This window comes from Halichoerus grypus, chromosome 1 (assembly GCF_964656455.1).
Source record: "Halichoerus grypus chromosome 1, mHalGry1.hap1.1, whole genome shotgun sequence".
In the NCBI taxonomy this organism is placed as follows: Eukaryota; Metazoa; Chordata; class Mammalia; order Carnivora; family Phocidae; genus Halichoerus; species Halichoerus grypus.
In genome coordinates this window covers 128977717-129004181 of record NC_135712.1, presented here as the reverse complement: position 1 = coordinate 129004181, position 26465 = coordinate 128977717, and the positions used below count along the sequence as shown (strand labels likewise).

General features: G+C 45.1%; 1 protein-coding gene across 4 annotated transcripts; it reads right to left on the bottom strand.

Moving 5' to 3' along the window:
- Positions 1 to 862: 862 nt before the first annotated feature.
- BTD (biotinidase) lies at positions 863 to 26458 on the bottom strand. 4 transcript variants are annotated; one of them, XM_078072012.1, is made up of 6 exons: positions 26236 to 26458; positions 23995 to 24152; positions 15569 to 15667; positions 8141 to 8405; positions 3297 to 3446; positions 863 to 2324 (listed from the first exon to the last, which is right to left on the bottom strand). In XM_078072012.1, the coding sequence occupies exons 2-6, from the start codon at positions 24003 to 24005 to the stop codon at positions 1152 to 1154; spliced, it is 1698 nt and encodes a 565-aa protein (XP_077928138.1). In that variant the 5' UTR covers positions 24006 to 24152; positions 26236 to 26458; the 3' UTR covers positions 863 to 1151. The 4 variants fall into 4 exon arrangements, with proteins under 4 accessions (XP_077928138.1, XP_077928140.1, XP_035948419.1 ...); XM_078072014.1 differs by having other exon boundaries at positions 26308 to 26458; XM_036092526.2 differs by lacking the exon at positions 15569 to 15667.
- Between the last annotated feature and the right edge of the window lie 7 nt (positions 26459 to 26465).

The window sequence follows — 26465 nt, the reverse complement described above, 5'->3', positions numbered from 1 at the left end:
ATAAATAAAATCTTAAAAAAAAAAAAAAAACAAGCACAAAAGAAAAAAAAAAAAGAAATTAGTGGCCTAAAAATGTCTTCCCTCACTGATTATATATGGTTTTGCATCTGGAACTCATACTGTGGCAGGGCCTTGCTCTGTACCTGGTGGGCTCTCCGAAAACACCTGTTGCGTGACTAAATGAATGAATGACAGTGGGCCGACCTCCATGGCAGTTCTTGCAACTTTTCTTCAAGAGGTGGGATGCCTCTCTCAAAGGGCAGGCCCTGGGGACTGCGCATGGAATCACACCCACATCATTCCAGCCTGCACAGTTGGGCAACTGGAAGGCTCTTGCCGAAAGTTAGCATGATTTATTAAGGTCCCTGGAATCCCTGCATGAGACACGTTGCACAGAAAGAATCCTCTTACTCATACTTTCCCACTGCTGCCCCTCTCTTCAGCACTTCTTTCCAGCCTCCTCCCTCTCACGCTCTCGCGCTCTTGCTCTCTCTCTCTCTCTCTCTCTCTCTCTCTCTCGGGGGCACTGTGCTCTTTCTTTCCAGTTATTATGAGTCCTGCCTGACACATTCCATTTATTGACAGAAAGACAGATGGAAGGAAAACTTCCCTTCTATTTTTAAAAGCTGCTTCAAGATCCACATTTCTGATGTTGCCGATAGCTCTGGCATTACCATTTCATCTGGATAGAATTCTGTTCATCCAGAATGGAAAAGGGCCCACGCAGCCATTTCTAATACAGCTCTGGCTTTGAGAGTTTGTTTCTTACCTTAGACAGTGTTTGAGGCTTGAGATACTTGTATGTCCCAGGTGTCGCTTGATCGACAACAAGAATGAGGAAAACACACCCAAGACCCACCGCTTTGTGGATGTGTAAAATATAAACTGGCATTTATTTTTGTTTTAGCTCTTAAAACCAATTGTGAAATGAGAGATTTGCTGGAGGAAGACGTGGCTTGGAAATGATAAATGTGAGCAGAGAATACCAGAAAAGACTCATTAATTCACATGGGAGAGGAAGAGACACTGGGGGGATCAGCCTCTCCTCCTCCATCCCACGGCTCCCACGATGGGCTCTGGGCCAGAGAGGCGGTGCCAGGGCTTGTGAGCTGCAGCCTGGGCAAGTGCAGGGCCGCCCACCCTGCACCTTCCTAGTCCCTCTCATACAGCCGCCCGTATAGAGCTGCCGTCACCAGGCCAGAAGACAGCCCCCTCTTCCTCAGGAAAGAGTAGTCATTCTCCCAGCCAAACTGATCAGGGGTTTCCAGGGTCATCCCTGAGGTAAGAAGCAGAGGAAAGACATAGGAAGTACTGAAGTTCCCCCACAGGTGAAACTCAAATCTCCCTGTGGCCTCTGTGATCTCCTGCCCACAGGTGTCAAAGCCAAGACCCCCACACTTGACCAGGGCGCAAGCTTGAACGTAGTAAGTGCCATGCACAGTGTGAAGACCATCAAAGACCCCCAGGGCGTACAGCTCCTTGGACAAAGTAGGCCTCTGGTAAAGCAAATGACAGCAGAGGCCATTTGCACAGACACGGAGGTAGCCTTCCCTTCCCCACACAGGGACCAGGGTGAAATGATCATACATCATCTCAGAGTGAAATGTGGGAGGAGCGTTCATGTTCCATTCAGTAGCTCTGTCACAGTGGACTTCCTGAGCATCCTTTTCACAGTATGGATCGCCTGCCAAGAGTTCTAAAAACTTACTATGGGATGGGTCCATTTTCTCCGTGGCGTTCTCTGTACCAATGAGACCCAGTGGATTTTTGGCTACTTGTGCAATTATAAGATGACCTCCGGAGCCTTCCATGTCATGGTGCCAAAAGGACTTCAGAGGGCTGTGTATACCACTTCCGGTCATCCCCAGAGATGGGTGGTGGATGTTAGCAGCTAGAAAGTTGATGCCAAAAGCAATGGCAAAAGCTCTCTGAATCTGAATGGCTGCCAAGAGTGGGAGCTGGTTCATCCAGGCAGTCGGGTACACGATGTGCTTCACCTCAGAGTCTCTGAGGAGAATAATGGCAGGGTCGAAGAACAATATATCGAAGCAGGTGAAGATGCCAAATTTGCCAGCAAAGGGCGTATCGAAGATGATGTGATCCACTTTGAGAGGGGCATCAAAAGCTGCCTCAAAGTAGAGGTTGTGTTTGCGGTAGCGGTCAACAAGGGTTCCATTATTGCTGAACACGACATTCGTGTTAAACTGGTATCTTCCATCCTTTGGGCACCCTGGGTCATTGCTATGACAAGGCTGCTTCGTCCCAAGATTGGCCACCACGAACATATCTCCCTTGATGGCCATACAGCTCAGGCGCTGGAGGACCTAAAGAAAAAAAAACAGTATAAATAAATGAATTTTTTAAATCCTGCCTTTGTCTTATAATCTTAAAATAGAAAAGTACCTGTATTGTGTCTATAATATATAAATGGCTATCATAAATCAGTAAAAAAAACACTGCAGAAAATGTGCACAGGATATGAAGAGGTGATTCATAGAAGAACAGATATGAACATCTGAGAAGATACTCAACCAGATTAGTAACGACGAAATGCAAATTAAGATAGTATCACCTTGAACCTTCGTAAGATTGGCAAAAATTCAAAAGATTATTCTATCTTGCATTGACCAAAAGGTGGGAAAACAGGCACTCAGACTATTACTAGGGAAGTAAAGTGAAATAAAGATTTTTTGAAAGGGAAACTTGGTACTCTTCAAAATAATTTAAAATGTGCATATTCTGTAGCTGAGAAATTCCATTTCTAGGAATCTCACCTTACAGAAAAACTTGGACATACTTACGAAAACATGTGTACAAGGATATTCGTTGCAACATAATAGCAAGAGTTTTTTAAAAAGCATATAGCATGCTAAAAAAGAGGATGTCAATAACTACGAAATGTGTAGAAAAGAATATAGTTGGATGCACATCAAACTGTTGATGGCAGTTTCTGTAGGAAGCGAAGTAGGGTGATGGGTGGGGTGTGTGTAAAGATGGGCTTTCATTTTTTTTTTTTTTTACTTCTGATGTGATTCGTTTGTTTTCTAAGTGTATATTCATGTATTTCTTGTGTAATTAATAGAACAATCCAGAGATGAGTAAAGGCCCCATAGTACCAGACATTCTTTAACTGAATGAATATGTAGCACAGAGAGTTTGGGGAGTCTGGGTTTCTGTTTTAGGATCCTAGGGTCTCCTTTCAGTCTCATTTACCATGCTTGGCTTTTGGCCCCTGGCTTGATTCATCTCTTCACGCCTTCAGCCTACTGAGGAGGAAGGCTGGGACCCTCACGTACCTCCGTGTCATTGAATCGGTGGGGCTCCAGGCACGGGTTCCACCTGACCAACCGGGGAGATGGCATGAAGTCCAAAAATGGGTAAACAGATGTTCTTGTAAAGTTGAATCCATGAATGCCATCTTCTGGAAACACTATAATCTGTACGCCCTGTAAGTCAAAAACATCAAAGTATCGCATGTTATCAGAGAACAGGAAGCCCCCCCTTCTTTCATTTGTTCACTCTTTGGTTCACTCGTCTGACAGGCATCAAGCAGCTGTTCTGTGCCAGGAACCAGAGCTATAAAGAGGGCGGCTGGACTCTCCTCAGGGATCTTAGTCTCGGGGAAGCCGTCGCGGCCTAATGGTGAGGGAACACAGGGCTTTAGGAACAACCATTAACCGCACCTGAGGTCGTGTCAGAGAAGGAGGGAATGAGTGAAAAGGGAGCAGAAAGCGGGCATTTGCCGAGCAGACGGTCAGGAGGGGTGTGGAGTTCCTGATAGTGCAGGGGAGGATGGGACACAGTTCAGAGGCCTCCGATTCTGGGCTTCGTCACAGAGGGGGTGTCTCCAGTCCCGTGGTTTCCACTCATTGTGCATCTTAATCGGATGGGGCCCTTCTGAATAAAACACTGTTCAGGGGCGATGCTGGGTCCCACTCCTAAAAAGTCTGCTTCATTTGACTGTCAAAAGGTCCCCAGGTGATTCTTTTCTTTTTTTTAAGCTTTTATTTATTTATTTTGAGAGAGAGAGCAGGGGGAAGGGCAGAGGCTGAGGGAGAGAAAGAATCCCAAGCAAACTCCACGCTGAGCAGGGAGCCCAATGCAGGGATCGATCTCACGACCTGAAATCATGACCTCAGTTGGACGCTTAACCGATGGAGCCACCTGGGGGACCCTCCCCGGTGACTCTAATGCGCAGCCAAGTTTGGGACCCACTGGGCTGGTGGGTAAAAGTCTAGTGTGTTGATTTCGGCATAGAAATAAGGATTTGCTCTGACTTGTAGTTCTCCAACTGGGAATGAGGAGGCTCCCTTCGGAATTCTAACCACCACACAGCCTTTGTCCCACACCTGGAGACACCCTAGCCTCCCTGACAGTGACAGCCCGGGGCGCCTGTGACGTCTGCAGTAACCTGATGAAATCCAAACAAGTGGGGTGCCCTCAGCTCTCATCATCAGGGCCGCCTTCTCCTGCTGCTCTCCACTTACAGCTTAAAATGTCAATGTGAAAGGTGGAGGAGGAAGGCAGAGAAGGTATGAATAAGCTAAAATAAGAGGCAATTTGAGTCACTTATTTCTGGAATGCACTGCAAACTTTATATTTTTTCTGGTTAAAAAAGCTTCGAAAGTTTAACTGTAGGAAACTCAGAAAACAAAATATTAGTTAATATTAGTTTAGTTTTTCATTTTTTCTCTGTATAATTGAGATAATAAGTTATTTATTATAAATAATAAAACAAGACATGTTCTCCATCTTGACTTTTCTCGCTACCTAGAACGTCAAGACCACACAGGTACCTTCAGAAATATCATTTGCAATGGCCACATTCTATTTAAGAGGCCACCCCAAGTCATCCTTTATCAGTGGACATCTGTCTGTTTTGTTCCCAACTTACGGTGAGCGTCTGCATTCAGGGGGCTCAAAACACTGAATGAGTGTTGTTCACAAGTCTTTGGATCTCTGATTATTTCTTTAGAATGAAGTCTTATAAGTGAAAATACTGGCTCAAGGATATGAAGAGTTTTCAGTTCTTTACACTGCCAAACAGCTTTCCAGAGAGATGATGCAAGTATATACTCCTTCCAGGAGACTGTGAGATTGGTCATCTTATAGCACCTTGTAAAGCAAAGTCATTGCAAACTGGGAAATGAAGCAAGATGAAGAATGTCTGCCTTTCTAAAATATGCTAGGGTACTGTTTAACAGGCTCAAGGATTATTTATCTAGTGAATGTATCACTGTTTGGCTTTGTTATTTAATAGAAGATCACCTCAAAGATGATAATTGCATTGCCCTGTAGGATTTTAGCCAGTTTTGTATTGATTCGCAAATTCATTTCAACATTCATTTGACTGATACCCTTCTGTTCCTCAAATGCTCTTTTGACCAGCTTTACCATCTTACTGATTTCTTTACTAATCAATGAGTTAAATGACAGCTTTGACCCACGGCCATCCTATATTTGTATTAGAGTCATGTTTTTAACTTCTTGAAAATTATCCTTGGACAAATGTTTTCCTTTATTAAAAACAAAACTCTGAGAACATTGAATGGTTCCCTTGGACAATAGCACTTAAATTATGTATACATATTAGATTAATACTAAGGTTAAATTGCATTTCCTGAATGCATATTTTCCAGGAATGAGAAGAGGAACCAAACCTGAGCCAGGGCAGAACTTTGGGTCTGATGTGATTACCACTCCATCTAGAAAGCAATTAGCACTCCTGATAAATGAGCAATTTTCTGAAAGACCTCGATGAGATCAAGAACTCATTAAGACTGCCACCAATGCAGTTGACTGACCAGCCTAATATCTTAAGTTGGACTCTTGTCCTTCCCCAGAAATCTCTCTACCAAGAGAGAAATACTTCCGTTGGCTTGTTCAGGAACCCCTGCCGTCCAGCCAGTTGGATAGAAGCGTTTGACACAGCCTTGGCATCAGCGTGTCTTAGAAGTTGCTTTAACACACACAACCACACAAGGAGCCGAGCTGTCTGTAAGCACTAAAAATGATCAGATCAACAGCTTCATCCCTGCCCGTGGACCACACACAGAAGGGACGATGCCTTGCAGCCGGCCTGGGTTCAACAAGAACATGGCATAGGTTTCCTTCGGGGGCAGGTTATCGAAAGGCAGGGAAATACTACAGTCGCGGCCTCTGGGGTTCGGTACGGCATTTGCAAATGTCTTAGAACGGTCTTATGGACAGGATGGAGGAGCAAGAGGAGGTTGATGTCTCAGCGCCATGCAAGTAACCTCCTCTGCACAGAATGCTCTGGAGTGGATCTGTGTCATCCAGAGGTCTGAGGACACAGCCTGGGATTCTTTTACACTGACTTCAGCAAAGACATCAGTGAGGTGTGTATCGAATGTGTGAATGACGTGAAGGCAACTGATAGGTAGGATGTCAGTAAAGATCCCCAAATAGCCCGACAGGCTGGAATGATGACATTTCACAGCATAAATGTGAAGTCAGGCGCTCAGGTTAAAGACATGAACTTCGTAAGTACAGGATGGCAATTGGCAGCATGTGTGTCTGTGTGTGTGAAAAAGGCTCGGGGGTGTGAGTGGACAGCAAATGCCTTATGAGTCCACAGTGCGAGGTGTCTACCAACAGTTCTCTGGGGACAACGTCTCACACGGGAACGGTGCTAGACCTCCTGCACCCTGCCCTCGTCAGACAGACTAGGGAGAACTTTCCACAGCTCTGGGCACACAGAGAATCTGGAAAGTCTTTGGTGGAAGGGCTATATAGCCGGGGGGAGAGATGCCAGGTTTGGGGGTGGGGGGCTGGGTCATGACGGCCGTCCTCAAATCTGAGGAAGACGGGCGCGCTGCGGTAAGGCCCTCAGTCGGCTCTGTTTAGCTTGGAGGACAGAAGGATGGGAGGCAGCTGCAGGGAGGCCGACTGTTCGTTGAACAGAAGTCCCCACTCTCTCATGAGACAGTGAGTGCTGGGCTACAGAAGCCGTTCAAGGAGATACTGGATGTGGGGCTTTGAACAAGAGAGGAGTGTCTCCCATCAGAAGCAGCTGGACCAGGTCTTTAAGTTCCCTTCCAATATTAGTTTTATAAATGTGTATCCTTTTTAAAAATAGCCTATAATTTTACACACACACACACATACACACATAATGGGTTAGAATTTTAAAATGCAGCACTAGAGAGTGGCTGTCCCGGTAACCCTGACCGCCCTGAACAAAGACAGGACTGCTTGGGGCCGGGCCTGCTGGCCTCACCCGTTCCGGCCTCGAGGCTCACGGGCGAGGGAGGTTGTGCTCACATGGGCGTTACCTCCTGTCAGGCAGGGCAGGGCCTCCTCATGCAGCAGCGCTTGGGCTCCCCACCACCAGGTGAGAATCCAAACTTCCCTCTGGTTATGGGTTTCCCAACAGGGCACTTTCTTGCGGTCACATCTGGCACCCACATTTTCCCCTGCGCCCCACCCTTCCTGGCGGGAATGGCACGTGTGGGCCAAGCAGGAAGCCTTCACAAAGGCTGGCACCGACCGCCCTTTGTCCATCTCCGTCATGTCTGCACTGAGTTCTCAGCCTGTTCGTGGTCTGGAACAGGGACCAGAAACAAGCCCCAAATAATCTGAAGGTGACAAACAGCAGTCCTGCAGATGCCTACTATTTTCAGTGCCTCAGAGAGCATCAGAGACCCTCATGCCTGGTAGTTTCCAGATTTTTCTGTGCATGGGAATCCACTGGAGAGCCTTAAAAAAAAATCCCAGTGCCCAGCCCACCACCCCCTCCCCTACCCCTTGCGCGACTCTGCGGGTATGAGACCCACTGCTCAAGCAATCCGTCTCTGCACAGCCACATTGAGAACCAGGGATCTACTCCGGGCTTCTCGGACATGAGGTGAAAAGCAGCACCTGGGGTATAATGTCGATGGATGGATTGACTCAGCAGGTCGGGGGCGGTACCCAAATTCTGCACTTCTCACAGGCTCCCGAGGGCTGCCCCGGCGGGCTGGTGCATGGACCACTGAGTCCCGAGTCCCTGGCCAACTGACTACTCCCGCTCCGCTTTACCAGCTGCACTAATTTTCCAGAGGGGCTGCAGGAACCACCGACCGAGCTGCCCTGTTCTCCTAGACAAGCCGGTGGGGGTCCACCCTGGAGCATTTCTTGCCTTTTGGGCTGCGATCACCACTTGCTGTTCATAGATGTCGAGGTTCTGGTTCATCAGCTCCAAGGCCTGCTGGCGGCTCACGAGAGCCAGAGGGTCGGGAGTCAAGATCGACTGGTGCTCGTACACGGCGGCCATGTAGTGTTCAGCCTCATGGTGACCGGCCACGCGGGGCTCCTCGGCGTGGACTCCCAGGGCAACCACGGAACAGCCACAGAGGAAAAGAACAAGCTGGAGGCCGGCCCCAGACATAACGCAGACTGTAAATCTGGAACGTAAGGAGGCAAGGGGAAAACAGCTGAGTAAAGAATCCTGCCAAGAATGTAACTTTTGCAGCTGTGATTTATTAGTCCCAGCAATTAAACCTACCCGCCTGATACTGCAGCTCAAAGATTTGTTTCATGTGCCTAATAAAAAGTATGTGTTTCTCTCCAAACACGTAGCGAGCTACATTTAAAATGGCTCGCGGTGTGAATCTGGTTTTAGAACGTTTCCAAAACAGACCCAGTGTTTGCCACGATTTTCTTACCCAGGGTTCAGCAAAACGCCAGCATGTTACCACTCGCCTTCCTAGCCATGCACTGAAGTTTTAGGCAAGAATGATTACTGTGTTTATTTTACATAATTCTGGGACATAGTCCACATCCCACCACCTGCCCTCTCTACACACAAGCACGTCGGCCATCTACACCAGCTCTGATCGTCGTGATCCCAATAACACAGCTCGGCTTTCCTGGCCATAAAAATCCCATGGATTAAAATTCTCCCAGCCTTTCTTTGGTCAGTAATGAATATAAAGGGTAAGTCCTTCTTAGCACAGCATTCTTTATTTGGTGCAGAGAAGCTGCGGACTTCTCCTTAAATGCCAGGATCTACTCTCTGCTATGCGAAGGTAAAAAGAAGTCTCCCAATCAAAGCACTTTTTTCCTCCTCCCTGAATTTACAATTATCAGTGCACATCATCACCTTCCCAACCTCTATCTGCAATTCCAGAACTCTTGCTCCAAAGCCTAATCGCTTGGAAATAAAATCCTTCTGCAGTGATAAAATGCAATTTTCTAGAAAATAAGCTATAATTTTCTAGAAAATATACTAGACTTTTCTAGAAAGTAAACTCCGCTTTGTAGGTGCTACCATAAGAGATTAGAAGTAAATTAGGACACTGACAATGACACTTCTTGCCGTTTTTCCCAAGAACAGGAGTTTTTATTTCTAATAGTTGTGCGTTACAGCAAATAGTCCAATTCCGCCTTGAAAAGCAGCCTGGCCTCCCGGCTGGATGCCCTCCCCCCGACACGCAGATTCTCCAGGGGCTGTGCCAAGGCCGGGCCGCTTGCTCTGTGGAGAGGTTCTGGGGCTGACCAAGTGCCCAGGAATCCGGATTAAACATCAAGATAACAGAGACGAATCAAGGAATCCTATCACTGCTTTTTAAAAAGACAGCGACACCCTGTCCAAGTCTGACTCATAACTCCCGTGTTTGCATTTTAAAACCAAACTCTCCAGGCCGCACATTTCCTCTTATTTTGCTCTTAAAAGTTCCAGAAACAAAAATAGCCACAAGTATTTTCAACAACGGAACAAGGACGAGGGATGCTCAGTCGGGATCCTTGTAAAAGCAAACGCTTCTCAGGCGGAGGAGGGCCCATCCTGCCTGCCTCTCTCACACTGTTACTTCTCGTCCCAGGGAAAAAGTGCACCACATACCAAACCCCGGGACTTGCTGCCATTCATCTGGGACACTGAACAATGTCTGAAGATTAGAACAAGGCGCCTTTGAGTAAGCAGTCATGAGTTTTTGAGTAGGAAACAAAAGTATAATTGATAAGCTCTCTTATCTGAGTTTTGCCTCTGAAGACCAGCAAGGAATAATTTTAACAGTCTCGAAATCTAGTATCCATTCCCCCTCTGGCTCCATAATGATGATGATGGGGAGTGGCCTGGGGGGGGCGGTTTCATGTTCAAAGACACATTCCCTGTAGTTCTCAAGTATTAGGCAGTGGCCGCACTAAGAGGTGGGGAGACTGAGGCTGGGGGTGGGGAGAGTGGTGCGAACCCGTGCCCGGTGGAGCCAGGTGAGGAGTTCCTGGGCCCAGAGCGTCCCCGTTCTCAACTAAGAGCGGTGTGTCACCGATTTACCTGGGGACAGAGAACATGTGTTTAAAGTCTCAGGACCTGCCACATAGTGAAACCAGGAAACTGTGGAGCCAGCAACATACCACATTTCTTTCTGTTTTGAGAAAATAAAATTTAGATTATTTACAAAAGGTGCCTGGTAGGAGAGCTGTAAATGGCAATCATTTGTGTGTGAACAAAGGTGGGTCGATAATAAGAGGTTAGGCAGATTCTACCAGGTATTCAGGCTTGAAAGAAGCAAGCTTAATGAGCTAGGAGAGAAGGAGTAATTATAATAAAAATAGCTACAACAGTTTGCCCTTCCTGAAGAGTGGGGAAATAGCAGCCAGTTGAACCAAATTGGCTAATGCCGGCTTTCCCTCTTTATTTGGCACTGCACGAATGTCTCAGAAAAACACAAACAAGGCCCAAGGAAGGGACTTCGAAGGGCATACCAGGTGGGGGGGGGGGTGCAGTTTTCATGGGGCAGGACATCATCATCCAGACCTGGTTTCCAGGGGTTACCAGGGGCTGGCTCACAACAGAAAGCACAGGCAGGCTGGGGTGTGGGGGCTCCCTGGGAACAAGAAGGTTCTGGAAGTCCTGGTGTTCTTGGAAACCCAGCAACAGATCTCTCTTTAGAGCTGGTCCAGGACCTGGACCATAAACAAAATGGTGAGTAGAGGTGTATGCTCAGCCTGAAGAGGTCGATACACACCCTCTTCCATTGGAGGGCACTTGACAGGCAAGCTCAAGCTGCAGGACAGGCTGGCGCGAAGGCCCCATCTAGGTGACAATGTGCCTCCATACCCTGGTTGGTCCACTCGGCTCACCACAACCCTCTGAGACGGGGGCACGGCCCACGGGGTGCCCCGAGTCCCCCTGCCAGGAAACAGCAGAGCCGGGAGGGTGCTCACTTCACACATCCACGGCACCCCCGACTGTGAGCCAGACGCAGGCAGAGGTGTCGGGGTACAGCCCTGAGCAGGCCGGCCCTTCCTCAGCTAGCCCCCCGCTCAGGATGGATGGGGAGATGGGCCGCGATCAAATCAATCCCTAGGATGTCAGACGGCAGCAAGTGCAGAGGAGAAATAAAGGCAGGGAAGGGGCCGGGGAGGGCCTGGCCTGGGTGGGGGACAATTTTAAACACGAAAGGCCTCAGTGAGGTCTGCCAAAGGTGAGAGAGGAGGCCATGTGGATGCCTGGGGGGAGTGTTCCAGGCAGAGAGAACGGCTGGGTCAGAAGGTCCAAGTGGGAACTTGCTGAGTGGCTTCAAGAAACAGCAAGGAGAGCAGTGGGCTGGAGCCCAGGGCAGAGGAAGGCAGCAAAAAATGGAGTCAGAGAAAGAGCAGGGCCCACTCCCTGGTCTCTCACACCTCCCTGCACTTGCCCTGTCCTCTCCATTCTCCTCCTGCTGGAACAGCCCATGAGATCCAGTTCAAGTGTAAGTCAATCACGACACTCCTCTGCTCAAAGTCTCCCAGTGACTCCCCACTTCACGCAGAGGAAAAGCCACAGACCTTATAGCATGCCAATAGGCATGATCCAGGAGGCAGGAACTCATTGACAGGGTGCGGAGAGATTTGCTGGAGTGACATCTTTAAGCACGCATCCTGATCTTTTAACTGCCCCAGAGAAGACCCTGCTTCTCATTTCCCCATGAAAAATATTCCTCTGACCCTAATCCTGGTCAGGAAGATTCTTGTGATCGGTGAGAAAAAGAAATCAAAGTCTAAATTACATGGCAGTCTATTTTGTGGAAATTTGGTAACATGTCAATCACCAGTTATTTTTATACACGTGAACTTTTATTTCCACCCTGCTAAGTGATTCATCTTGATAACTAGCTGTATTTCCTTCCTTGCCATATTATTACAATAGTATCTTTTGCAATAAAATGAAAGGATTATTATTAAGATGCTCTTAATAAGATAATTTCAGAGGCAGGTATACACATTTAGAAATTTATATATAGAACTATTGATCATTTTCATAAAAGATCTTGTCATTCTTTACTTGTCAGGGAGAATAACAGTCCCATGACTGGGAAAGGAGGCAGGAAAAAGCAAAGGAAATGGCATATCCTGTGGAACAAAGCCGGAGGGACCTGCCAAGTCGTTAAGGAACCAGCACGGTCTATGTTTCTGTGTGTATCTGACAGAATGCCCCCAAAGACATTGTAAGGTTCCAAATGGTTTAAAATTTATTCTCATGAAGGTCGTGATATCCTTGTCTAGATTCTTTTACATAAGGAGAAATAATGTCCAATCTCCACCTAATTTATAGAATCTGAATTTAAAGAAATCCCAAAAGAGACCTTTTATTTCCTAGAAAGCCTCTTGTTTTCTGGTTCTCCCCATCTGCTGCTGCTAGTCGTGAGCTCATCCGTGACTGGCCCCTGGAATAGGAAGCCCCACAGCGGTCTTAGCTTGGACAGTTTTATGCAAACGTATCCACTGACAAGACTTTGAAGGCTCCATCGGAAATGTCAAGTGTAAACACTTGTGAGTGGCAAGTGATGATAACGTCAAGAGTCAAACCTGAACTCAAAACAGCGAATAAATTACCCGGTCCTCTGAACTGACCTGCTAAGTTGTGATTTCACTTTTTTAAAAATTCCACCTATTATTTTAAAAAAAGAGAGTGACATACAGAAGTGTAACTTTGGACCAGACCTTTGATGAGGGCCTATTTCTGTCTCGTTGACTAGTTTATCTTAGGACACCAAACGAGCAACTGAAGGATCATGACACTTGAACCTAACTATAAATCATCTCTTTTCCTCAAATGGGAAATACCTTCATAATTTAAGTCAAATAAAACTTCTCCCTGAAATGCCCAGGTGTTTAATGCAAGAAGGCACTTTCTTTTTTTTTTATTTAATTTTATTTTATTATGTTATGTTAGTCACCATACAGCACATCATTAGTTTTTGATGTAGTGCTCCATGATTCATTGTTTTCGTATAGCACCCAGTGCTCCATGCAATACATTCCTCATTTTCTTGCGTGGACAGAAAGAGCCCCAGCGGAGACCGAGTCTAGAGGTGCACCACTGCCACCGTGTGGACAAACTGAGGATCATCAGCCCAGGTCGGTTTGCTCTTCAGTAACACAGAGCAAAGTGATTGTTAAGCAGTAAATGTACGGTGTTTTTCCTCCGTTCCTTCTCCTTTTCATTTATAACACTTCATCTATCTCTTTTACAGTGGAAAAACAGAAAAAAAATAGATTTTCTCAGATGTGGGCCTCATGAAAGCTGTTTTTTATTTGCCATGCTCCCAGGACCTAGGGCATCTTCTGTATTCACAAGTTCTAAATTTGTTGCGATTTCTTCTCTCACAGTGGTACACTCCACAGGGTGTGATTGGATGTGCAGAGTGACACAGCCCATCCACACAGTGACAGGCAGCACAATGAACGGGGAAATCTAGCCGAGTTAAGGGATCTATAAGGACAACATTTCATATCGACGCCACATTGCATTTTACATGTTACATGCTAACATTTTCAAATCATTTTAACATCCATTATTTCAGTTTATTTTCCTGTTGCATAAAGCAGCGAAAGCAAACAGTAAAGTTCTATTCTCATGGCGAGGGAAAACTCCAGCACTAGTTAGTAGTGACAATAGAGTGGAAACCAGGTCCCCCGGCTCCTGGTCCAGCCCTCCCAGCACATGTTGAAGAACTGGGGCCATTTATCAGTCAAACCTTCAAAGACCACTGGGCAGACTTCAATTTAGCTGCGGCAGAAATAAGAGATTCACGGTAGCACTCACAGGGGAGATTCCAGGTGGTCAGACCACAGCAGGGAGCTCTCGAATGCGAGCATGCCTTCAGAGTCACCTGAAGGGCTGGCCCACACAGATCCCTGTGCCCCCATGCCCAGAAGTTTTGATTCAGCCAGTGTAGGCCCGGGCCTGAGAATCTGCATTTTCTAACAAATTCCTAGCTGACGCTGATGCTGATCCTCCCGGCATGGGGTCACACTCGGAATGTCGCTGGGCTAGAAGTTAAAGGCACAGAGATCCCATATTCTGACTCCTATCTTTCCCTCACGTCAAAGACATGAGTCTGAACCATCACCTTTATTTCCCGGGTGCCTCCCCAATAGGGTGGATAGAATTTGGGCTGATTTCCAAGTGTTTCCACCATATTTAGTGAAAATAAGCAGCAAAGTATTTAAATGCTCAAACCAAAGGAAAAAAACCTCCCCCAAACAATTAGGTCCATGTCAGCTCAAGGATTCAGTGCTTGTCCTTAGTCTTAACAGGAACATCATCGTAGAACCAGGTTGTTACTGGTTTTCCTTTGTTTAAATAAAGGTCCTGATTTTAAAAGAATAAAACAAGGGCAACAGATAGATATTTTGTAATATAAATAGAGAAGCCATCTCTACATTTAAATTATACATTTATAGATAAATACATAGGTAATCTGAAAAATCTCCTATGTTCCACAAAAATGTGTCGGTTTCCTTCTCAGAAACGTTATCTGAAATGCTTAGGGGTCAAAACTGAATCACTGAGGATGGAAGTCTTAAACTGTGGTCCCGAGTTTGACCGGGGAGCAAGGAAAGAGCCAGAGAAGGCTTCCTCCGCTGCCACTCAGTCTTCAGAGAAAAGGATGACGGGGCCACTTGCAGCCACTCTGCTCTTCTGGAGTATTTATAGCTTCCAGTGAGGCTTCCCCTTCTTCATCCTCCAAGAATGACCATCAATTTCTCTGAAATGAGCCTCAATGACTGTCAGCATGGCATTGTTTTTCAAAGCCCTTGGGAAGTTTCTCCTCCATTTCCTTGTTGGAAACTAGAGTCATTGGAGGAACCATGACTCTAGTCCATGAAGACCTGAAGGCTGGACATCTAGGAGAAACACACCCAGTGCATGGAAAACATGATGTCCCAAAACCACAGGTCAAATTTTTCCAGGGAGATGTGCTCAGGAATGTGGGCAATGGAAAGGCTCTTTGTGATCATTAAGTGTCTGGACACAACATCTCTAAGGCTGGAGTGGGTGAAACATCACCATAAGTCCATCCCCCCTGTGCTCTTAGGTGCCAGTGCTCAGGAGTGAAAAACCAGATCCCAGGACCGACACGATGGTGGCGGTGCCCTGGATGCAGACCATGAAGAACAACGGGAGGAGTGCTACGGCCAGGGAACCAGGTTCCCCAAGGCAAAAGAACAATCCTTCATAAAATAGCCTGGAAACACTGAAAATGAATGATAGTAGGAAATGTGAAAGAAACAAGAACAACAACAAAAGCTAAAGCAAAACACAGCACTAGACAAAAACATGCCAAAGCCCACTTACTTTCTCCCGTGGAGAAGCCAGGAGGATGCACAGCCAAGATCACCGAGAGAGGAAGCAGATGGCGGGCAAACGGGTCCAAATGCTCTGGGTCCTGAGGAGCTAGGGAGGGTACTCTTGTTGTTGTTGTTGTTGTTGTTGTTGCTTTTTTAAGATTTTATTTATTTATTTGACAGAGAGACACAGCGAGAGAGGGAACACAAGCAGGGGGAGTGGGAGAGGGAGAAGCAGGCTTCCTGCTGAGCAGGGAGCCCGATGCGGGGCTCGGTCCTAGGGCCCTGGGATCATGACCTGAGCCGAAGGCAGACGCTTAACGACTGAGCCACCCAGGCGCCCCTAGAGAGGATACTCTTGACACGAGCACGGTGGGAACGTGTGGGTGACCCACAGCATAGGCAGGTGGTTAGTGGTATTCAGTTAGAGGGCAGTGCACAGTGAAGTATGACAGTGACCTTCCGGCCTATTCACTAACTTGGCTGTCTTCTCCACCCATGGTATGGCAAAGGTATAGAGAAATGGTCAGCATCTCCACTTTTCTCTCTCTTCCTGGAGGCACCGAGGGGGTTTGTTTTCTTCTGCTTTGGTTAGATCGGTAATTACATGTGTGCCTCTGGCAAAGGTCCCAGCCCGGCCACAGCTGCATACTGGTTACTAACCCAAGTCCCGTTGCCTGATGCCCTCCAGACCTGCTGGAGGGCAGACCTCCGACGGGCCCTCCTATGTCCTGCAGCTTTACTTGGCATGAGGGTCCAAGTCTTCCAAGCGCAGGGCTTTCTGAGGCTGGCGGAAGTGTGGAGTTGAATGGGAAGGTCTCAGACTCTTCCATGATAGGCTGGTGCTACATTCCTCAGCACTAGAGGCAAAGCAGAGAAGAGTCTAGCACTTCTTCGGAAAGAGATTACTCCTAAACTTGAAGGGGACCAATATCCAGAGCGAGGATTTAACCCAAATTGATTTTGTCCAAAAGCCTACATTCTTTTTATGTTACTGCACTCAAAACAATGGGAGGAAGCATTTGATTGAATAAGTGACATTGGGATGACTGAATTACAAGCAATTTTTTAAAAAGATTTTATTTATTTATTTTAGAGAGGAGAGGGAGAGGGAGTAGCAGGTTCCCTCCTGAGCAAGGAGCCCGATGTGGGACTCAATCCCAGGACGCTGGGATCATGACCTGAGCCAAAGGCAGATGCTTAACCAACTGAGCCACCCAGGCACCCTGAATTACAAGCAATTTGGAATTAAGTTTAAACATCTTAGGCCATATACAAAAATAAACTCAAAATCAAGAGTTAACTATTGAATGATAGGAAAACTGGCATAAATTAGAATCTGATATCAGATACTTGATTAAACCACTTTCTAAAATTTGAAGCTCAGTTAACATAACAGAAGAAACAGACTGACAAAAATTTATATGGAAAATATAAACATCAAGACAACAGTTATAAACAGGCAATGAACAGGAACACATTTAAATGAGAAGAAAACAATCATAAACAAACACTGAAAGATTTTAAACTTATGTACAAAATAAACATTAACTGGTACTATTCCAAGGTATTAAATTTGAAAAAAAATTAAGGTAAACTAGTAAAGTGATAATGAATAGCAATTTTTTACTGGGGGAAAAAAAGGTTGAGAATTCCTTTTATGAATTACTTCTCTGTAAAGTCTACTTCTGGAACTTTATCTTAGGAGTTATTCCAAAAACAAGTTAGTTGAAATGACAGCATACCATGGAAGTAAAGAATACAGGCTTTTGAGTTTCAACATATCCAAGTTCAAATCCTGGCTCTGATTTACTCATTTCATAACCTTGAGTAGGTTATTTGTAATAACTAAGCTTCCGTTTCTTCATCTCTAAGTCAGAAATGAAAATATCTGATGTAGGGGCACCTGGGTGGCTCAGTCGTTAAGCGTCTGCCTTCAGTTCTGGTCGTGATCCCGAGGTCCTGGGATCGAGCCCCACATCGGGCTCCCTGCTCGGCGGGAAGCCTCCTTCTCCCTCTCCCGCCCCCCCTACCCCGCTTGTGTTCCCTCTCTCACTGTCTCTCTGTCAAATAAATGAATAAAATCTTTAAAAAAAAAAAAAAAGAAAATATCTGATGTAAAGTACTTAGTGTTCAATAAATGGACGCCAGCTAAAACGGAAGAATGACTCCCAACAGGTGAAAGTTGGAAACAAACAATATTCAATATGAACAAAGTTATGAAAATTAATGTGTATAAACCAGGTGGAACATTAAGCAAACACTGAAAAGACAGTAATGAAGACTCTGATGATGGACCATATTTAAGACGTGCTAAATAGACATAAAAATGTTTCTATATTTACAATGAGAATAGCTAAATAAAACATGTACACATGTGAACAAAGACTGGAAAAGAATGTGAATTAACAAAAGCATGGCAGGTCATCTTATGGGGATTTAAAATGTTTTCTTCAACGTTACCCTGTTTTGCCAATAAATGAAAAACATAAAAAAAAAAAATAGACAGCTGAGACTTCTGGTGTATAGTTTGGCATACAAGGAGCCTAGCAGTAGCCATCCTATTATTAATAAGCCAAAACCTGAACGATCTGAAAACCAAAAAGTCTTAATGATTTCAGAGAACTGAGGTCAAAATTAGAGAGACAGACAGGTGGACTCAGAGGATCACCACTTAACTGGAGCAGCAACCTCCCTGGGAACAAGGACTAGCACAGGAAACCTTAAACTGTAACTGACAAACTTTGGAGGCTCCGGGCGGATCAGCCGGAGAGTTAAACACTTCATGAGGGCCAGGCTTTGGTGAGTTTTTCCTCCAGGAGCTCTACCAGGTTCTCACGGTGAGCACTGGGAAGAAATCTCGTGTTTCGGCATGGAGAAGGGGAAAGTAGCGAGAGCATTCTGTTCTTCACACGGCCTGCCCTCAAGAGAAACTGTTTCACCTGAGCTAACCGATTAAGGTTGTATCAGAACCTTACTAACCCCAAGGAAGGGCAAATACCCACCTCAGGCCTCCTCTCGCCATCCTGTGAACTTGTGAAGTTCACAGTCCGAGGCACAGGCTCTCTACGAGACTACCCCAACTCCAATACCCAAGTCCACTAGGCTGACGCTGCGGGAAGAACTAAGAGGGTATCTGTCAGAACAATCAGCTTTCCCTAAAGCCCTGCCCAGTGACTTCATTTAAACTGCTCTGGCCCCCAAGGGACTCACGAGCGCTCCCAGCTACAAGGAAGGCTGGCAAGAATGCTGCATTACCGGGTGCCTGGGTGGCTCGGTTGGTTAAGCGACTGCCTCCAGCTCAGGTCATGATGCTGGGGTCCTGGGATGGCACCCCACATCAGGCTCCCAGCTTATCAGGGAACCTGTTTATCCTGCACCACTGCTTGTGTGCTCTCTCTCTCTCTCTCAAATAAATAAATACAATAAAAATGCTGTGTCACCACCTTGAGTAAGATCAAGTTTTACCAGATAAAATACCGGAAAACCAAACTTTCATTGATGATATGATTATCTACAAAGAAACCCAAGAGATTCTATAAGCAAATTAATAAGAAAATACAGTAAAATACTTAGATTTAAGACCAACATATGAAAGTTAATTGCATTCTAATACAGAGGCCCCCTAAAACTAGAAAATGCAAATAAATAAAAAGCAAGGTACTTAGGAATAAATAGAATAAGTGTAATGAACTATTTTTATGGAAAGACATTAAGGAAGAATAAATGGAGAGATATGCTTATGGCATAGACTCAAATAATATAAAGACTCAATAATATAAAGACATTGCTCTATCCAAATTAATCTACAAATTCAATATAATTCCATTTGAAATCCCAAGGAGTATTTCATGGAACTTGATAAACTGATTCTATAACATGTATGAAAGAGAATAAGGCCAAGAATAGATCTGGTAGGCAGAATAATGGCCCTTTAAAGATGTTCACATCCTGGGGTGCCTGGCTGGCTCAGTCGGTTAAGTGTCTGCCTTTGGCTCAGGTCATGATCCCAGAGTCCTGGGACTGAGCCCCGCATCAGGCTCCCTGCTCAGCGGGAAGCCTGTTTCCTCCCTCTCCCTCTGCTTGCCGCTCCCCCTGCTTGTGCTCTCTCTCTGTCAAATAAATAAATAATATCTTTTTAAAAAATTGCCTAACTTAAAAAAAAAAAAAAAAAGATGTTCACATCCTAATCCCCAGAACATGTATGTTGGGTTATATGGCAAAGGGGAATTAAAGTTGCTGAAGAGCTGACTATAAAATGGAGAGATTATCCTGGATTATGTGGGTAGGCTCAATGCAATCACCAGTGTCTTTATGAGTGAAAGAAGTATAAGAAGGAGAAACAGACAGGTTTTGGCCTGATATTGCTCCCCTTGAAAATGGAGCCAAGAATGTGGGAAAGCTCTAGAAGCTAGAAGGAACAAGACACGGATTCTCTCTTAAGGCCTCCAGAAAGGAATGCAATCCTGCCGATACTTTAATATTATCCCAGGGAGACCCATTTCAGACTTCTGAACTATGAACTGTAAGATAATAAATTTATGTTGTTTTAATTTAAGTTTGTGGTTATCTGTTATAGCAGCATAGGACACTAATTACAATAGACAAGACGGTTTCAAAAGAACAAAGTAGAAGGACTTTCCTACCAACATAAGACTTATTTTAAAAATATAGAAATTAAGATAGTGTAGGATTGGTGTTGGGATGTAAAAACAGCAGATTCCAGAGACAGACCATATATATATATGGAAACTTGATGTATGTCAGAGGTGACATTATGGATGAGAATGAACTATACCATAATGGACAACGGATATTTTGGGAAGTTTTTAAAAAAGATTTTGTTTATTTATTTGAGAGAGAGCTAGAGACTCTAGCAGGAGTGGGGAGAGAGGTAGAGGGAGAGGGAGAAGCAGACTCTCCACTGAGCAGGGAGCCCAACGTGGGGCTCGATCCCAGGACATGACCTGAGCCGAAGGCAGACGCTTAACCAACTGAGCCACCCAGGTGCCCCTTTTTAATGTATTTCTTAAGCTCAGGGCTGGGTACATATGTATGTGTCAATCCCTGTTCCTATTCATGTGTCTGAAAAATGTCATAAATGTTAAATATAGACACATTTTAAAGTGACTAAAACAATAAATCACAGGTAAGCTCCAAAGAACTCAAAGGTTATGATACAGAAAGAAGTTAAAGAGCTTAAGCTCTTCATCGTGAAGCTGTCCCTCACCTGGGTTACACCCCAGCAGTTCAACTCAGAGCCCTGGGAATCAGTCAGAGATTCTGCCCTAGAGTGGATTCTTTGTTTTGCTGACACAGCAAATGGATCATGTTTGGTACAATTTAAAAAGCTAAAGGAAGCGGCTGTAATGAAGGCTAACGGCCACACAGAAGAAACACGAAAACAGAAACATTTAACCCCGAGTACCATGTTTCCTAGGTGAGAGCTGCTGCCCCCTCCCCCAGGGGCCGCCCCGCAGTGTGGCGTTCTATCATACGGAGAAATACTAGAGTACGGTTTCTAAGCCCTTTCAGATAAATCTCTCATGTCCTCAGAGCATGACATACAGTTGTACCATCTCTGGTGCACTTTATACGAAGTAAACATGTTTCTTAGTGATTTAATGATCGCTGATGCCAAACTACCCTAAATTTAAATTAAAAAAAGCAAAAACAAAAACAAAACCACAACCAAACACACAATGGATGAAGATAGGCTAAAAGAGGGACATAATGTTTCTTCAGTTTCCCGGGGGTGCTTCCGGATCCAGCTCTGGGTCTGGCTGGCCACTAAAATGTGGACCAAAGGTGCTTGCCTGTCCAAGCCAAGGGCAGAAACCCAAACTTTCTCTAGGTCCCAGGACAACTGGGAAAAACTCCCAGCGCCAGGCCCCTGCTAAGAGGACTTCAACCTGACCCCGACACCTCAATAATAAAACTGCTTTCCACTGGTTTTGCTTCAAGCCTATTTCTGAGCTTTGGTACTTTGCAGTCCATAAATTTAGCTAGAGGCAAACAAAATCAATTTAACCTATTTTACTCAAAGAACCGTTTTATTATATATTTTATTTTCTGCTGTTCATGTTAATGTATTTCTTCCAGCACATTTCCTGTTGTAGTATTCGATGTTGGTTTTAAAAATAGTGTTCTACATAGATTTCCCTTTTTTGTTATTGTTGCTTGCCTTTTGATGGTATTTAAGATACTTGGTTTCAGTTTTCTCTTCTTTTATTTCAGCCAATTTTCTTTTCTTTTCAGCCATTCTATAATATATCACAAATAACCCTAATTCATTTCTTCATTTGATAACCACTTTCCATCTTGATAAAATATGTTTGTGAGATAATTTCTCACAGGTGCAGCTGGTGTTATGTGCTTTAAATAATCACAAGGATTTTTAGTGTCGTTGTTAGTTTACTGAAATTAAAACACACTATCCTAATTTGGGGGCCTCGGGAGTTACTATGACCTTTAGAAGCCAATGAGAACAAAGGCAAGAGAAATGCAGCTTAAATTAAATTAAATCTCTGTACGGCTTGCAGCCCACTGATAGATCCCGGAGACATGCACAGTGGGACCCTCCTCAAGGGACTCAGGACCGCCTTAATGTCTTCGTGTTTATGTTTTACTAAAGAGTAAAAATAACCTTATCTTAACAGCAGCTAGCCCCTCCCCCAAGGTCCTAAAAGCCTTGCTTCAAAATTCCTTAGGAACTTACTTTATCTCTATCCTGCCCCCCCCCCAAACTTAAAAGTATGTAATCAGTCACTCCTCACAATCCCGGGGCAGCTCTTCCAGCCCATGGGTCCTGTCCCCATGCTTTCATAAAATCACTTGCACCAAAAACGTGTCAAGAATTCTTAGCTATTCGCTCTTGAACCCAAACCTCTTCCAAATTTCATCACTCTGGCGCCCAACCTGGGGCTCAAGTCTTTTCATCGGAACTCTGAGCCTCGGTGCAAACTTGAAGAGTAGAGTAATTCCTCTTCTCTTGCCTTTACTTTCATTTCAGAGGCTTTTCAAGGAGTGTGCTGGCTCTTACTTGAACACTTTCACGTCGATTGCTCAGGCTGCAATCCTCTAGCCCTTTGGGGAGGGACTCTTTGGGGAGGGAAAAGCCTGCCTTTCGGCTAGAAGTTAGTACCCCAGCCAGAATGGTAGTAAGACCCAGAAACTTGAGGCCCTCTCTTTATTCCTGCCCTTTTGTTTGTTTTTCTTTATTCCTGTCCTTAGGCTTGAGACAGCCTCCTAAGTCACGAGGACGCCTGCCAATCTTAAGACTCCCATGTGAGGTTTCTTCCTCATTGGTCTAATGTGATCCCCTTCACATCTCTGGGTCTAGCCGCTTCAGGCCAGAAACTAGTACCTGATTGAATCAAAATCCCATTGGGGACCATTTCCTAGGGAAGTCGGCTGTAAGGACTACAAGTGTTGGAATGTTGCTTAGATCATGATGGATTTCTATTTTACTGTTTTTCATCAATGTTCCCTACTAGTTAATGAAGTTACTAAATTGGGTAATTTCCCCTTGTAAAACTTTTCTGGTGTTTCCCATGGGTTAGAAATGGCAGGTTCTTCACAGCACGGCAGGGCATGGTATTTTGGTCAATTCACCGGCACCCACTTGTAGTCTAGAATGCAATGGGGAAGCGAGGGGACACAGGCAATCCCTCCTATGGGGCCTTTACTTTACAGCAGGGACGGTGATCAATGGTGATTTTGTTGGAGGGATGCCTCCAGTCACTTGAACACCCGGAACCCCCGACATATCCTGTGTGGGACACCACCCAGGAGTCAGGAGCGGTTTTTGATAATGGACCTTCTCTAGGCTTCTTCGGTTCCCAAGGACTTTCCCATGGCATGCCTTTTAACCAACTGGAAACAATTTGGGATTGCAAAATTTAAGAAAGAACTGATCTTCTTTTCTAACACTGCATGGCCTCAATATGATCTACCAGACCTCTTCTGGTAGGAAACAAGGCAAACCGAACTGAGGTACCCTATGTTCAGCCTTGAATGGCCCTAAATCAGGACCCGATCTAAGGACCTCTTGCAGAATGTGTCTGGCCACTGATGAGGCTGATAAACTCCCTCCCGATATACTGGATTAATGTCTAAATAGGCCTCCTCCAAAAACCCCAGGTTGCTGGAGGAAACACAGGCCCTCCCTAATGAAGGGGATATTGACTCTCTCTCCCTGTTCCTCCCAACAGACTCAGGTTACTTTAGTTGTACACTTTGATGACTGTCTCTCCTGTTTAGAGAGCATATTATCATTACGTTAGCCTTGTCTTTTAAAAAAATTAGACTCATTCCTTCTTTGACCTCCTTCCATGGACAAATAAAAGCAAACAAAAAATTCCAATAAAACATCCAACAAATAAAATTCCATGTCTACCACCAATGAAAGTAATAAAGAATGTGGTTAATGCTTACAAAGTCTGCATGGAAGGGCCTTGGGTAAATCACGGAAGAATCCTATAATCACAGTTGGATTGAAAGGAGTTGCTCCCAGTGCTGGCTAATCCTGGGGAGGAGGACCATCATCACTTCTGCTCAATCATCAGACCAAGTGAGCAGTGGAACACTGCACCCTGAACCAAAGATATAAAGGTGAAAGCAAGTTTAAACAGTCTCATTGACTTTTCCCTTCGCTAAAGGACAAAATCCAGTCAGTTGAGAATTTATCCTTTTTGCAAAACCAGTTAATGTGAATTCAGGGGATCTGTTCCAGTTCATAGTATAGTTTTCACCACACTTTATACAGAGTGCTTTTGCTCGTGATTCTTTTGACACAGAAGTAGACACAAGGCCCACCGACTGACTAACCATCTACACAGTCTGTGGTGGCAATGTCAAACTAGCCTTGAACCTGTGAATCCAAACTAATCAACAGTATGACTCTGGTAACAGGTAATCACACATTTAATTGTTAACTGATGCCTCTAGCAGAGGTATAGAGCTAGTGGTTCCAAGACAGGCTGCAAATCAAAATAACATAGCAGCTTTAAAAAAATACAGGTGCCTAACTTGTTCTAACACACTGATTTAGAAAATACGGTGTAGGGCCCAAGCAATTATATTTTTAAAAAGTTTTCCAAATGATTCTGATGCAATGGGAGTCGAGACTGTCACATAGGTATTAATATAAACAATACTACACGATAGGGGAGCTTGGGGTCGATGCTTCTCAAACAGAGACAGGAGACAAAAAACAGGACTACCCAAAGCCACACAAAGAACACTTTGCATATTTCTGGAATGTCAATTTCACTTGACAGGTAGTTTAAAATGTCATTTTTATTTTGGGTGGTGATTACATAGGTACATGCAATTGTCAAAATTTATTTAACATTTAAGACCTGTACATTTAATTGCATGTTCATTTTACCTCATAAAAAGATATTTATATTAAAATATGGATATACTTTGGAGTGGAATGCAAGATTTGCATTTATGTTTTAGAGGAACTCTGAGCCATCAAAGAAATCTCCCTCTTTGATGAGCTGGCTACCTTACACAGGCTAGTCCCCAAATCCAGAGAGGCCACTATTACACACTCTCTTCTGTTTAGGGTGGGAGGTTAGGGCTTGAAATGCTGAAAGGAAGACCTTTTGGAGGGGCCCAGGACTATGGTTTGAAAATCTCTGGGCTTAGAAATCCTTTCACTTCCAATGCTTTTCATTCGTCTACCCATGACCCACTCCCCTCTTCTCTCTACTTTCCATATATTACTTGTCTTTTTGCTTTAAAACGCTCAAAATCCTCAAAAATTTAAAGTCACTCTTTGCTGTGGAGATGGTTTAATGACTCGGAGGCTACATCCACAGAAATCATACATTGCAAGCATCTTTTTCCCCTCAAAAATGCATGGTGTTTTGTGTTTTTTTTATTTTATTTTTGAGCCACCCCAGCGCCCCTCAAAAATGCGTTTTAAAAGGTTATCAACTACAGGGACTGGTCGACAGGGACTGAACCTAAGAATTGCGAAAACCCACATTCCCTGATTTTGGAAAAGACAAGAACGGAGGGTGAGTGGAGAGGAAGAGTGGGTGAGTAGCAAGAGTTAAAGAAAACAATGGTCTTTTACTTTTAACTAGGTTCAGGGGCGCCTGGGTGGCTCAGTTAGTTAAACATCCAACTCTTGATACTCGCTCAGGTCTTGATCTCAGGGTTGCGAGCTCACGCCTGGCTAAAATAGCTAGGTTCAAGGGTTCCTCTTTGTCTCCGGTAGCCTAAAAGTACAAGTTTGGGATTCTGAGAAATGGTGTGAGCAGTTTACTTTCTGTCTCTTGCTTATAAATTCGGTGTCATCTATAATATTGGGGTAAAGAGTACACCCGTTTATGGATTTAATTAACGTGCACTAATTAATTACTATGTTTCACGAACTGCATAGTTGTGAAACTTCTTCCCAAAGTTACAAAAGCGTGTATAAACCAAAAAGCACGTAGCAAACGTCTGGGACTCAATAGGCGCAGAAACACAACACGACCCAAACACAACTTTGCACTACGCTAGGCTCCACCCAGCCCACCCGGGTCCCAGCAGCCTTTGCGAAGCCTGCCCTCGACCCCCTAAACCATGGGGAGGGGGCAACGGGGGGCGCGCGCCACGCCCCCTTCCACTCGCGCTCCTAGCCCTCCCGCTGCCCCACTATGCGCATGCGCCACTCGCCTTCGCAGGTCCCCTGACGGCTCCGGACGGTAATTAGAAGAGGCGAGAGGCCTCCGAGGTTTGGCCCCTCACCTGCTTGGCATAGGCCGTGGACTCCTGCTAGTCCCGCCTCCTTCCGACGCTCTGACCCGGCGACTGGAGGAGCTGGGCAAAGGGCACGGTTCTGATTGGAGAAGGAGTGTGTTTACCCTGCGAGCCGACTAACTTAAGCCCCGCCTTTTCCTTCCCGC

Bases quoted from the DNA above. Each gene is read 5' to 3' on its own strand.
- BTD (XM_078072012.1), bottom strand. The intron at 8,406-15,568 runs GTAAGTGGGCTT...CTTACGTTCCAG, and splicing joins TGGCTTCTCCACGGGAGAAA to ATTTACAGTCTGCGTTATGT. The intron at 2,325-3,296 runs GTACGTGAGGGT...TTTTTTCTTTAG, and splicing joins ACCGATTCAATGACACGGAG to GTCCTCCAGCGCCTGAGCTG.